Source organism: Arachis duranensis, chromosome 10 (genome assembly GCF_000817695.3).
Source record: "Arachis duranensis cultivar V14167 chromosome 10, aradu.V14167.gnm2.J7QH, whole genome shotgun sequence".
Taxonomy (NCBI): Eukaryota; Viridiplantae; Streptophyta; class Magnoliopsida; order Fabales; family Fabaceae; genus Arachis; species Arachis duranensis.
The window spans coordinates 14,287,781-14,302,141 of record NC_029781.3 but is presented as its reverse complement, the minus strand read 5'-3'; the positions used below and the strand labels follow the sequence as shown (position 1 = coordinate 14,302,141).

General features: G+C 37.0%; 2 protein-coding genes across 2 annotated transcripts; one reads left to right on the top strand and one right to left on the bottom strand.

Moving 5' to 3' along the window:
* The first annotated feature begins 8,482 nt into the window (after positions 1–8,482).
* On the top strand, positions 8,483–9,942 carry LOC127742833 (uncharacterized). Its single transcript, XM_052255565.1, has 3 exons — positions 8,483–8,570; positions 9,167–9,345; positions 9,442–9,942. Exons 1-3 carry the CDS (start codon positions 8,483–8,485, stop codon positions 9,940–9,942), a joined length of 768 nt encoding a protein of 255 aa, XP_052111525.1.
* Positions 9,943–12,869: 2,927 nt separating this feature from the next.
* On the bottom strand, positions 12,870–13,803 carry LOC107469202 (probable acetyltransferase NATA1-like). Its single transcript, XM_016088581.3, has one exon. It carries the CDS (start codon positions 13,718–13,720, stop codon positions 13,013–13,015), a length of 708 nt encoding a protein of 235 aa, XP_015944067.1. The 5' UTR covers positions 13,721–13,803; the 3' UTR covers positions 12,870–13,012.
* Between the last annotated feature and the right edge of the window lie 558 nt (positions 13,804–14,361).

The window sequence follows — 14,361 nt, the reverse complement described above, 5'->3', positions numbered from 1 at the left end:
CTCTAGATGGACTCAGCTGGATATCTTTTATGAGGGCTTAGGCAAAATGTCCAAGATGAGTTTAGATCATTCTGCATGAGGTTCATTACACATGAAGAAGACGCCAGAGGAGACTACTGAGCTCATTGGATTGGTTGCTAACAACCAATTTTTATATGCTTCTAACAGGAATCCTGTGAACTTTGAAACCCCTCAGAAGAGAGGCATTTTAGAAGTGGAAGTTGTTAATACTCTTCTTGATCAGAATAAGCTTATATCTCAGCAAATAAATCTAATTACTCAACAGTTGAGTGGAATGCAAGTTTCAGCTGTCAACATCCAAAATCCACCCCAAGAGGTCCCTTATGACATGACAGGTAACTTTATGCAAAATGAGAATTATGATTATGCTCAATCTTCTTCTGAATAGGTCAATTACATGGGAAGTGGTCCTAGAAACCCCAATAACGATCCATACTCTAAGACTTACAATCAAGGGTGGAGAAATCACCCAAATTTTGGGTGGAGAGACCAACCTCAGAGATCCTAGAATTTCAATAATAATTCTCAGGGCGGTTTCCAACAGAATAATCATAATAACCGCTAATTTCAGTCTCATCAACAATAACCACCTCAACAGGCAAATTCTCAGTCCCAACAAAATTCTAACTGGGAGACAATGATGAATAGTTTTATGCAGGAAAGGAGAGCTTCCATTAGAAACTTGGAGGTGCAAATGGGCCAATTGAGCAAACAAATGCCTGAGAGGTCTTCAAGTACATTTCCTGGTGATACAGTGGTGAATCCAACAGAAGATTACAAGGCTATTCAATTGAAAAGCGGTAAAGTAGCTGGTTCTGAGACCAAGGTCAATGAGAAGCTAGTTGAAAAAGAAGCTCCAGAAGAGAAGAAGGAAGAAGTAGAGCACGCCCCTCCAAAGCGTGCAGATAACCCATTCCCAGACTCTCTTGACACTTATCCTACCTTACCAAAGGCTCCTGAATACAAGCCAAAAATGCCATATCCTCAGAGGTTTCAGAAGGCTTCCAAAGACAATTAATTTTCTAAATTTTTAGAAGTTTTCAAGAAGCTGCAGATCAACATTCCTTTTGTAGAGGCTCTTGAGCAAATGCCTTTTTATGCTAAATTTATGAAATAATTGTTGACTAACAAGAGGAATTGGAAGGAACAAGAAACAGTGGTGTTAACCAAGAAATGCAGTGCTATTATTCAATATAGCCTTCCTAAGAAAATGCAGTATCCAGGGAGCTTTGTAATTCCTTGCACCATTAGATATGTCACCATTCAGAGAGCTTTATGTGATCTTGGAGCTAGCATCAACCTCATGCCACTTTCAGTAATGAAAAAGCTTCACATTGAGGAGGTAAAACCCACTCGTATTTCTCTTCAACTTGCTGATCTTTCTATTAAATTGCCTGTGGATGTTGTTGAGAATTTACTTGTGAAAGTAGGACCATTTATTTTTCCTGCTAACTTTGTTATATTAGACATGGAAGAGGATGTAAATTTCTCTATTATTCTTGGTAGACCCTTTTTAGCTACAGATAGAGCTCTGATTGATGTGCAAAAGGGTGAATTAACCCTGAGGGTCAATGAAAAACAGGTGGTCTTTAATGTTTTTGAAGCTCTCAAGCACCCTAATGATTCTGAAGGGTGTATGAGAATTGATGTTGCTGAACCACTTGTTTAAAAGGTACTGGAAGCTGAAGTACTTGATGATGTTTTGGAATCTATTTCTAAGTATGAACTAGTTGAAATTGATGATTCACCACCCCAGAAAGTAGTCATGAACATGCCTAAGAGGGAGGAGGAAGCCCACAAGCTTGAGCTCAAACCTTTGCCTCCTTCTCTGAAATATGTGTTCTTGGGTGAAATTGATTCATATCCAGTGATTATTAGCTCTTCTCTGAAGCCTGAAGAGGAAGAGGCACTTATTTCAGTGCTCAGGAGCCATAAAATAGCTCTTGGGGTGGACCATTGGTGATTTAAAGGGGATTAGTCCAACCAAGTGTATGCACAAGATCCTTATTGAAGATGATGCTAAACCGGTTGTACAACCACAAAGGAGACTCAATCCAACTATGAAAGAGGTGGTCCAAAAAGAGGTAATGAAACTATGGGAAGCCGGCATTATATAACCTATTTCTAACAGCCCTTAGGTAAGTCCTGTGCAGGTAGTTCCCAAGAAAGGAGGGATGATAGTGATCAAGAATAAAAAGAATGGGCTTATTCCTACAAGAACCGTCACATGATGGAGAATGTGTATAGACTACCGAAGGTTCAACACTGCTACAAGAAATGATCATTTTTCCATACCTTTCATTGCTTAGATGCTTGAGAGGTTAGCTGGTCATGCTTTTTATTATTTTCTAGATGGATATTCTGGATAGAATGTTATTAGGTCAATATGTGGCACCGAACTTGAGCATTTCAAGTTTGGCGTGAATGATGCGTACAAAAGGCGAGTTAGACACTAGAAGACCCACGCCGAAGTTGGAAAACCCCAAGTATATCATGGAGAATGACGTAAGAAAGGTGCAAATTTGATAAGCTTCTGGCGCCGAACTTGATCTGTTGCAAGTTCAGCGTGGGGGCTACAAAGAAAAGAGAAAATTGTCACTGCCAGGGGGACGCCAAACTTGGCTCCCCTGGCGTTCAGCATAAAAAAAAGGGGGGAACCCATGCCGAACTTGGGTTGCACTAAGTTCAGCGTGGAGAGCAAATACCCAACACGTGAGTCACGACGCACAAGATCCTTTTTAAAGATGATGCTAAACCGGTTGTGCAACTATAGAGAAGACTCAATCCAACTATGAAAGAGGTGGTCCAAAAAGAGGTAATGAAATTATGAGAAGCCAGCATTATATACCCTATATTGGACAACCCTTAGGTAAGTCCTGTGCAGGTAGTTCCTAAGAAAGGAGGGATGATAGTGATCAAGAATGAAAAGAATGAGCTTATTCCTACAAGAACCATCACAGGATGGAAAATGTGTATAGACAACCGGAGGCTCAAGACTGCTACAAGGAATGATCATTTTTCCCTGCCTTTCATTGATCAGATGCTTGAGAGGTTAGCTGGTCATGCTTTTTATTATTTTCTAGATGGATATTCTGGATAGAATGTTATTGGGTCAAAAGGTGGCGCCAAACTTGAGCATTTCAAGTTTGGCGTGAATGATGCATAGAAAAGGCGATTTGGACACTAGAAGACCCACGCCGAACTTGGAAAACCCCAAGTACAGTACGGAGAACGACGTAAGGAAGGTGCAAATTTGATAAGCTTCTGGCGCCGAACTTGATCTGTTGCAAGTTCAGCGTGGGGGCTACGAAGAAAAAAGCAAATTGCCACTTCCAAGGGGACGCCAAACTTGGCTCCCCTGGCGTTCAGTGTCAAAAAAAAGAGGAACCCATGCCGAACTTGGGTTGCACCAAGTTCAGCGTGGAGAGAAAATACCCAACGCGTGAGTCATAGCGCACAAGATCCTTCTTGAAGATGATGCTAGACCGGTTGTGCAACCACAGAAGAGACTCAATCCAACTATGAAAGAGGTTGTCCAAAAAGAGGTAATGAAATTATGGGGAGCTGGCATTATATACCCTATTTCTGACAGCCCTTGGGTAAGTCCTGTGCAGGTAGTTCCCAAGAAAGGAGGGATGATAGTGATCAAGAATGAAAAGAATGAGCTTATTCCTACAAGAATCGTCATAGGATGGAGAATGCGTATAGACTACCGGAGGCTCAAGACTGCTACAAGAAATGATCATTTTTTCCTGCCTTTCATTGATCAGATGCTTGAGAGGTTAGCTGGTCATGCTTTTTATTGTTTTCTAGATGGATATTCTGGATAGAATGTTATTGGGTCAAGAGGTTGCGCCGAACTTGAGCATTTCAAGTTTGGCGTGAATGATGCATATAAAAGGCGAGTTGGACACTAGAAGACCCACGCCGAACTTGGAAAACCCCAAGTACAGCATGGAGAACGACATAAGGAAGGTGCAAATTTGATAAGCTTCTGGCGCCGAACTTGATCTGTTGCAAGTTTAGCGTGGGGGCTACGAAGGAAAGAGCAAATTGCCACTGCCAGGGGGACGCCAAACTTGGCTCCCCTGGCCTTCAACGTAAAAAGAAAAAAAGGGGGGAACCTATGCCGAACTTGGGTTGCACCAAGTTCAGCATGGAGAGCAAATACCCAACACGTGAGTCACGGCGCCGAACGTCCATCTCTCCAAGTTCGGCGCCAAATCCTTATTATTTGCCAATTCCACACACAATCACGTGAATCCTCACCAAATCCCTTGATTCTTGGTCCCCACATCAGTCAAACCCCTTCCCTGATTCCCTCCACTTTTTCATTCCTTCCCATATATTCCATACATCAGCCTTTTCCTAACATACCTACAATCTTCCCTCCTTGCCTTCCCCATAACTCAGCCTTTTTCCAATACCCTTGACCCCCCTTGACCACGCCTTTAACCCCTCCCCCCCAATACCCCGTGAGCACACCCACCTACCCACATTAAAAGAATGTGACACCCCCTCCTATATAAAAGCCATACTCATTCCCACTTCCACCACACTCCACAACAATTTCTCCCTCACCTAGCAACCACTAACCCACTCTTATACACTTATTCCCACTTCAACACAGAGAGCAAATCTAATACACCCATCCCATCCCTCTTTAACCACAGCAGCTTCCTATCTCCCAAAACCCGAACTCCTCAACCGTACCTTTCCTTCCTTTATAGCCCCTTATCTTCCATATACCCTCCACTTTCAACCGTGCCCCCTCTATTCCCCATCTTCTTTTTTTTCTTCTGTTATTGTTTTTATTTCCAAAAAATAGAATAAAAATATTTTTAGCATTGGTTTTTATTTTCTGCGGTTTAAATTTCTGCTCTTCTTTCTTCCTCCCCTTTGGATTTCTTTATTTTGCTCGAGGATGAGCAACCATTTTAAGTTCTGTGTTTCCACTCTTCTATTTTATTTGGTTTATTTCTATGGCACCTAAGACCACCCTAGCCTCCAAGAAGAGAAAAGGAAAGGAATCGGCCACCGGTTCTCATGACTCAAGATGCTTCTGGTCTAAACTACATGAGGAGCATTTCTATGAGATCACTAGCAAGACACCGATTCTCCCAGAAGTGTGGTTAAATCTTCAACCAGATGAATATCCAGGAATTTAGTATTAGATTCAGAGAAGAGGATGGAAGGTTCTGTGCAATCCACATACAGAAGTGGGACAGTTAATGGTTCAAAAATTCTATGAGAACCTGTGGATTACTTACAAGGATGTGTCTGAAGTCAATGAAAGGAACCATAGAAGCTATGTACGGGGAAAAATCATTGATTTTAGCCCAGAGACCATCAGACAGACCTTCCAGATACCACAGACTATGCCCTCACTTCACTCCTACTGCGAAAGGGTGAACAGAGATCAGCGATTGGAGCAAGTGGTCCCTGACATATGCATTCCGGATACCCAATGGAAAAAGAGAGTAGAGGGGAAGCCGGGCAATATCAGAGTCGGTGACCTGACACCTTTGGCTAGGAGGTGGCATCATTTCATTCGCTGGTCCATCATGCCTACAAGCAACCGGTCTGAGTGTACTGTGGACCAAGCCATCATGATTCACTGTATTCTGTTGGGAGAGCCAGTAGAGGTTGCAAACGTTATTGCACAGCAGATTTACCAAATCGTCACCAACACCAAAGAGAATACTAGATTAGGCTTCCCACATCTCATCTTTTGCTTCTGTAAGGCTGCTAGGGTGAAGATAGAGAATGACTTTTCTATCCCAGTCGAGAAGCCCATCACAAAGAAGACTATGGAGCTGGTCAGGGAACGCCAGAGGCTCCCAACAAAACAGGCTGAAGAAGGAGATAATGAAGAGCAGCCGCTGCCTCAGGGGCAATATTTTCCTCCTCAAGAGTATTGGCAGCAGCTTGCGTCCTCTATGGAGTAGATGAGGGTGACAAATGACACCCGCTGGCAGTAGTACACTGCATCCGTAAAGGAGATGAGAGCGATATAGGACAGCTGTTGGATACATCTCTGTACTACTCTTGATGAGATGAGAGCTTATCAGAACCTTTAGCGGCAGGAGATCTCTCAGCTGAGACAGGATTATAGCCGCCTGAGAAGACCTTACGGAGCTCAACCTGGGAGAGAGATCCCCATCAGGGAGATTGAGGTGGCTCAGTTCCTTTTCATTTTTCTTATTATTTTGCGATTTTTATGATTAGGTTCCTGTTTTCTGCTATTTTTATTATTGCATGATCAATTGTTATTTCAATTCCTAGGCTCTAGTTTAATTTTCTGTTTATTTTGTTATTTGAGTTTTATGCTGAAAGAGAATGTGGTGGTATATTTGTGATTCTGAATGAATGACATAAACAGTGCATATTTGAATTTGAATCAAGGGATGTTAATGTATGAGGGATAGGAATTTAGAGAACTATTATGCATTCTCTGAGGTCAACAAAAACTTACTCCTTGAAGCAAAAGAAACAACAAAAGAAGAATAAGAGCAAAGTCCAAGGCTCTGAGCATCAATGACTAGGGAGATCTGACATGATTAAAAGCTCAAAGAGTTGTTTCCCTAGTCATATGCTTGTGGTATTCTTGTGTCAAGCAATCCTTGAGATAGAATATTTAGAGTCGAGATCAAATGCATTCAACAGAGTATGCCAAAGGCTTTGAGCACCACTGTCTGGGAGTAACTGAAAGAAAAATCAGAACTTAAAGAGAATTCCCCAGTTAAGTGTTTGTGGTGTTTTTGTGTCAAGTGAAGCTTGAAACAGGACATTTAAATTCACAGTTCAACTCAAGGTGCAAAGCACCAATTGCTTGAGAATTAAAAGATATCTGTTGTGTTCAAGGATTAAATTGGAATATAAAGATCAAAAAATTCATAATATGATCCGGATTCTAATTCCGAATGATAGTGACATTCCTCTGATTCAAAGAGTGAAATGCCAAAACTATTCAGAATTACAATGAATAAACCCCACTTTAAGAATAGACATGAGCACAACTGAACTCTCACTTCTCATGCAAATTCATCTCTTAATCGTGTGCTAATTTTGGTTGCTTGAGGACAATCAACAATTCAAGTTTGGTGTTGTGATGCGTGAGCATCTTATCTATATTTTCCTAGTGAATTTTCACTTAAATTTCTAAGCTTAATCAAGATTTAATATATTTTTTAGCCACTATGAATGCTACTTTAAGTTGTGTGCAATTCTGTTTATTTTAGGTAGTATTTTGGACAAATTTGACAGAGATTTTAAGAAGAGGCGAAGCTACAGTAGAATCAAGGCTTGAAGCCAAACATGGACTCCCCAAGTTTGGTGTCACAATAAGAAAGCCTAAGGAATGCATGCATGAAGTTCACGCCGAACTTGGCCTCCTCTATGTTTGGCGTTGGATCAAAAGTCACCAAGGAAAGCTTACTGCCAACTACACGCTGAACTTGGTTCTTTCCAAGTTCGGCGCTAGCATAGGAAGTCCATAGAGAATGGTGCCTGACCTCCACGCCGAACTTGAACCACTTCAAGTTTGGCGCCAATGAAGAAGTCCCAAGGAGATTTGATTCTACCTCCTCCACGCCAAACTTGGTTTTTCCAAGTTCGGCGCTAACATGGCCAAGGGAAGCTGCACGCATCACTCCACCTTGAACTTGGGTTAAGCCAAGTTCAGCGTAGGCTCAAAGGAAAGCAAAAGAGAAGCCACTGCCTTCTCCACGCCGAACTTGAAGAACTTCAAGTTCGACGCCAACCTTAAGAGAAGGAGTGGTCCCCAATTCATTACAAAGCTCTGCGAATCAAGTTTCTTATTTGATTAAAACTTTTAATTATTTAAATTAGAAAAATATATTATTTAGTTTTTATAAAATATATTTTATATTAATTAGGATTAGATATAAAAGGGAAAAAAATCAGCCTTTGGACTCTTCTCTTCTCTTCTACCTCATTCCACAATTTATAGTTTTACAGAATCTTAGTTTTCTCTCTGAACCATAAGCAACTAAACCTCCATTGTTAAGGTTAAGAGCTCTGTCTATTATATGGATTGATACTATTATTTTTCTATTTTAATTCATGTACCGATTTCTATTTCAAGAATTGTTTTCGTTCTTTATTTTATGAATTTGGGTGGAACGGGAGTTTGACCCTTGTTCTAATTGAGTTCTTGTATAACTTGGAAAAGCTCTTTACTTGAATATCTTGAAAACAAATTCTCTTAAATTTATAATTATCTGAACTTAATGGGATAGGTGACATATAATCCTCTTATATTTGGGTAATTAGGGTTTCTGTGACATATAAACTAGAATTGAACTTCACCCTCTAATTGGAATTAAGTGACCAAGGAATTGGCGGTTGATAAAGGTTAGAAGAGACTAAAAAGGTCTAAGAAATTAGGGTTTAGTCACATATAGTTTGCCATGAATTGAATCTTGCATGATTGTACTGGATGTCTCCGGTACGGGTTGAGGGATGGATCGGGAACTTGCGGGTCGAGGCGGATGCCGGATTGCTTGACTGGAGTGATGAGGGGGAAGGTACCTGCAAAGACACTCCGACGCTCAAGTCAGAATGGATCTGAGAGGTATAAGGTGTGAGGAATGAATGAATACCTGAGAGGACCTGGGTCCTCTATTTATAGGTGATGGTAGCTATCTTATCTTATCTTATCTGGCTAAGATAAGGGAGACGTTTGAATTCGAAAGTCGGTTAGGAATTCTAGAGGACCGGCTTTTGGGCCTTTTTAGGAGAGCGAGGCGGGTTGGACCAGGGCAGCCGGGTTTGGGATCAATCCCGGGTCATGGATCCGTTGGCCATATCCGTAACAATGATTAAAATAGTTAGTAAGAAAAGTCAATCTGGAAAATAGATAACTCTGAAGTCTTAACTGTTTCTCCATATATATTTCACAACTAATTTACTGCTTGCTTTCTGATATTCTGAATTTACTGTTAATGCTTTTGAACTCTCTAAACATCATTTTCTGTTAGTCTAACTAAGTAATTCACGTAACCATTGTTACTTAGTCCATCAATCCTTGTGGGATCGACCCTCATTCACTTGAGGTACTATGGTACGACTCGATGCACTTGCTGGTTAGTTTGTGATTTAAATTCTACACCAACAACTTAAGCATATGCCAATGTTGTGAAGACTTTGAGCATAGCAATAGGTCCACACATAACAAAGAACCACATTAAGAATAGAATGAAGACATTGCAAGATCATTTTGCTGAGACATATGACTTATTTCATCACTTAAGTGGATTTTCATGGAATCCTGTTACTAGAAAGTTTGAAGCTGAAGAAGAAGTATGACAAGACTTTATTAAGGTATCTTATACTTTTTTATTACTTATACGAATGACCAAGTTAATCAAAAAATAATCTTAACATTTCTTTATGCAGGAGAAACCACATGTAGAAAAATGGAAGAAAATACAAATTAAGCATTATGATACTTTGAAGGAGTTGTTCAGAACTGATAGAGCTACCGGTAAAGGGGCTGCTACTTCACAAGAAAGAATTCAACAACTTGATAGAGATCCCATTGATTTGAATGACTCGTTTGAAAACATTGAATTTTCTGACATAGATGTTAATATAGGACATGATACCCCAACATTTTCTGCTAATTTAGATTCACCAAGTGCTCCTCATAGTCAGCCAAATCAATTAGGTGGGACTTCAATGTCACGAGGAACAAAGCGTAAGTCTCCTATGAATGATTTTTTGGAGGCACAATATGAGAAAGTTGCTTTGGGAATTACTACCATGGCCGATGCTGTCAAAGAGGGTAGTTATCTGTCTAGCAAGCTACATGACGTGGCTCAGAGGCATGTTAAATTGAGAGACAAACTTCTGTGGCTGAGAGGCAAGTTTCGGTTGCCGAAAAACAAGTCTCGTTAATTGAAAGACAAGTTGTACTTGCTGAAAAAGGGTTGGCTATTATGCAATAAAGTAGGCCTTACCTTTATAGCGAATCAAATGTATGGGATATGTTGACTAAATTGGGTCTGATCGGTTCAGCTCGGATGCAGTGTTATCAGTGTTTATGTGAAAATGAGCAGAAAAAACGCCAAATTTTTGGGATACCACCTGAAATGCGATTGGATGCTCTTTTTCATTTCATGACAGCTGCTGGTGTTTGCTTAGGAGATATGGTACTTTTAGAAAATACTCACCATTACAGGTATAACTTTTATACGCACTTAATTTCTGGTTAATTTAAGGTTATTGCTTTCATTAATTGATTATGTGTTTCTGAGTATCGTATACTATAGGTATATCTTCGTGTATTTAAAGAAAATATCATTTTCTGTTTTATTTATGTTAACCATGGTTGGAAATCACTTTATGTATATATACTTTGAGGTTGATTGGTTGTTTAAATAGAAAGACATCGATAAAATAGATTATCATGATCAACTCTGATCTTTGAATTAATTTGTCTTTGTTGTATATGCTCGTGAAGGAATCATAATACTTGAAAATATTTGGAAACAACGAGTACACTGCTTAGTACAATTAGAAATCGATCATGTGTTCTTTAACTCAAAAAAACTTTATTTTTTTGAAGTAGATGGGTACAGATGGTTCAAGCTATGTAGAATTGATTTTTTGGAAGTAGGCGATGACTCTAACCATGAAGAATTACCCTTTTAAAAAGTGTTGTGTGGTGATAAAATAGTACTCTCTAGGAGTTCTGGTCGTCGTTACTTTTTTGTAATTTTGTTACATGTTTATAAAAATTGTACATGATTTTTTGTTGCATGTAGTAAGAAAGAAATGCTACCCACTTTTGATAATATTTTATTTTGTAAATATAATTTAGTGAAACTTTTTTTTTAATATGCTTAAGGAGATTAATGATGTAAAGTATGATTAGTTTTTATTATTCTTTTAGGAGATTATTTATTTTTATATTTTTAAAAAGAATAATATATATATTTATTTATAACATTAAAAGATAATAAAAAAGAATAAATTCAAAAAAATATTATTGTTAATAAAGATAACACGTTAAAATTCTAAAATATAATTGGGATATTTTTATTTATTAGAAAAATAATTTAAATACATTGGTATATTATAATTTATATATAATATAAGAAAGAGTATTAATATAATTTCACTTGATTATGATCTTCTCTCTTCTTATTTTTTCTTTCATCCAAACAAAAAAATTTCTCCTATTTTTTTCTATTCATTTTTTCTTCATTCAAACAACATAAAAAAAATCAACTTTTCTTTTCTTTTTTTTTATTTTCTTTCTTTTTATTTTCTTTTTTCTCATTTTCCATCTTCCATTTAAATAAAGTGTTAATCTATGTGTTTAAAAATTTTATATTAGTGTAAATTATATTGATTCATATATTTATATTTTTTATTAATTTGTGTGTGAAGACTTTATATAATGTGAATATATATACAAATTATACTGATTTAGGTATATAAATATACGTGTGTGCATGTTAAAATTGATAAAATATAAAAAATTGTAGTGTATTGATCAATTGTTAATGGATGACCTTTTTTTTTCTTTTTCAATATGATGTTTACCCTCAAATGTACGTATTACTTAATGTAATATTTTGTAACTTTTATTTTCAATTCTTATAGTTGAGAATTGATTATAAAATTTATTCAATTCTTATCGTACTGTCCTTCTTCACTTTCTTCTTTTTTTACATACACAATTATTTTTATTTTATTTTATTTTTTATCTACCCTTTTTCATCTTCATGCATTATCCTTTTTATATGCAAGATCATTTTCATTTTATTTTTCAATTATCCTTCTTCCCTCTTTCCTTCATCCTCATTTTATACACTTTATTGTTATTTTTATTTAATTTTATAAACTTGATTCTCTTTTATTATTATAGTTTATAACTTAGACATTATCAATTATGTGTATATATATTTAATATTATGTGTAATTTATTATAATATGCATATAATATTTAAAATAATATTTTATATAATAATATATTCTAATTTAAAATTCTGTAACATAAAAATTATTAAAATAATAATATTAAAAATTTAATCTAATCTTTATTCTTTTGATAATTTCACATCTAAGTAATTTTGGTCATTGTTATCCAAATAATATTTTATCAATTACAATTACTTTTGAATCAAAGTATCCAAACATAAATCACGTTGAAACAAACTTAATTTCAATTAAAATCAATTCTAGTATAATCAAATTGAACACAACTCGAGTTTACAACAACTAAACCAAACCCACACTTAGTCTTGGTATGATCAGTCCATCAAGGCACGGCGTACATAAGGCGAATGGGCTATTTAGTCATATCAATGTGAGAACAATTCAAAAAAAAAAAATTTCTCTCAAGAAGATCGAGCACAATGATAAGTCTCTGAAGAATTTGAAGAATCTGAAGAATTTGAGTAATTTGGATGAATTCTTCTATGGGTGGAACTGTGGAAGGTTCATGAGTAAAGTGGTAGAATATGACTATGCACACATACACGATTAATCTTGTGAGTGACTAATCTGGGATATAAACATAGCAATGTGTGTGCGGAGGATGAAACAAATAACCTATGATTTTGCCTATGGTTCCTATCATCTTAGATATTAGAATGAATGCGGGTACAGATATAAAATCAAGATAGTCAATAGCAAGAAAATGAAAATTAAATATTGCGAAAATGAAAAAATAGAAGTACCATTTATTTTAAGTACATGCTATATCTATTGAATGAAAAAATGCTATATCTATGACATGCTACACAGTAATTAATGGCAGAAAGGAAGAAATGGCATTGGTTAATTGTAGGAAGAAAAGAGCAAACTCTAAAACATGGATAAAGTGAGAAGTACCATTGCACATATAAAAAACACTTGAAACAGCATTAGACTTCTTACTAGGTTCAGAATCAAGCAAACATAAGTCATAAGAAATTGCGAAAAGAGAAAGAAAAGTGTCGAAGAAATACAAATATTATTAATCAGCAATACCATAAGCCTCAAGGGCATCACCAGTTAACCTGCAAACCCTCCACTCGTGCAAGATCTTGGCACCCATTTCCTCATAAAATTTGATGGCATTAACATTCCAATCTAGCACAACCCATTCCACCCTCCCATAGCCCATCTTTACCGCCTGTTTTGCGACGGTTGAAAGCAACATTTTTCCAAACCCTTTCCTCCTAAAACAATCCCTGACGAATAGGTCCTCAATATAAAACCCAGGTTTTGCCAAGAAAGTAGAATAGTTGGGGAAGAATAGAACAAATCCGGCGACCGAAACGTCATTGACAGCGTTTGTTGTGAAAGTCTCCTTTTCGGGGTCGTCAATTGGGAGGTCCAAGTGTACGACCTTAACAACAGGCGTGAAGGAAGGATCAGTTATGACGGAGTCGGTGAAGGGATTGGGGGAGACTTCCAGCAGAAATATCGTGAATGAGTGGAAGGGTTTGGTGGTGGGAGAGAAGAGTGTAGAGGAGAGAGAATTCTCGGTAGCAGAACAGAGATGGGTAAGACGCTCAAACACGGCCATCTGATGGATCATCTTGTGGATGTGGGGAACATCCGACGGGGTGGCCAACCGGATTCGAGCGAACATTGGGTGACCCACTGGAGAATCTTCCGGCGGACCCATGGCTGGTTCAGGAGCGGGAGTTGGTGGTGGTGGCGGTGCTGCAGCTGCCATTGATTATTGGGGATAAACTGAGGTTCAGGGTTTTATTGGTTTCACACGTATTTGAGGAATAGAGGTTTCTAGAGTGGGTTATAACTTATAAGTACAGCTTATAACTGTGGAAAATTAGAGAATTTCTAACAAGTGTAAAGTATCTTTGCTTCTTAATCTGAATAAAATAAAAGAGAAATGTATTGAAAATTTGTATCTTTTATATTTTTATTTTCTGCTCTTCATTTTCAAGAGTTGTTAGTCACCTTTTTAAATTTTATATAGTAAATTTTCAACAAAAAGTATTTTGTTATGCATTTATGTGTTTTATACATTTTTATTAAAATAATTAATTATTAAAATAACCAATTTTTATGTTATGATAGTCTCATCTATTTTATTATGAACACCAAAAAATTAATTATAATTGTAAAATTATTAATTATGCTATTTATAAAATTTAATTTGTATAATGTGGTTGAACTTGAAGATTTTATTGCTTTTCCACCTATTTGAAGAATAGAAAATTTTAGAGTACTCTTATTTTAAAAAATTCTAAAAAGTGTAGTATATATTTGCCACATCCTATTTAATCAGGAAGATGGGAAAGAAAAATATTATTTAAACCATCTTTTTAGTCGAAATAAAATATCAAATTGTAC

Excerpts from the sequence above, each read along its gene's own strand:
- LOC127742833 (XM_052255565.1), top strand. The coding sequence starts at position 8,483 with ATGTCTCCGGTACGGGTTGAGGGATGGATCGGGAACTTGCGGGTCGAG. Across the intron at positions 8,571-9,166 it reads CTGGAGTGATGAGGGGGAAG|CATATGCCAATGTTGTGAAG; the intron begins GTACCTGCAAAG and ends CAACAACTTAAG. Across the intron at positions 9,346-9,441 it reads AGTTTGAAGCTGAAGAAGAA|GAGAAACCACATGTAGAAAA; the intron begins GTATGACAAGAC and ends TTCTTTATGCAG.
- LOC107469202 (XM_016088581.3), bottom strand. The coding sequence starts at position 13,720 with ATGGCAGCTGCAGCACCGCCACCACCACCAACTCCCGCTCCTGAACCA.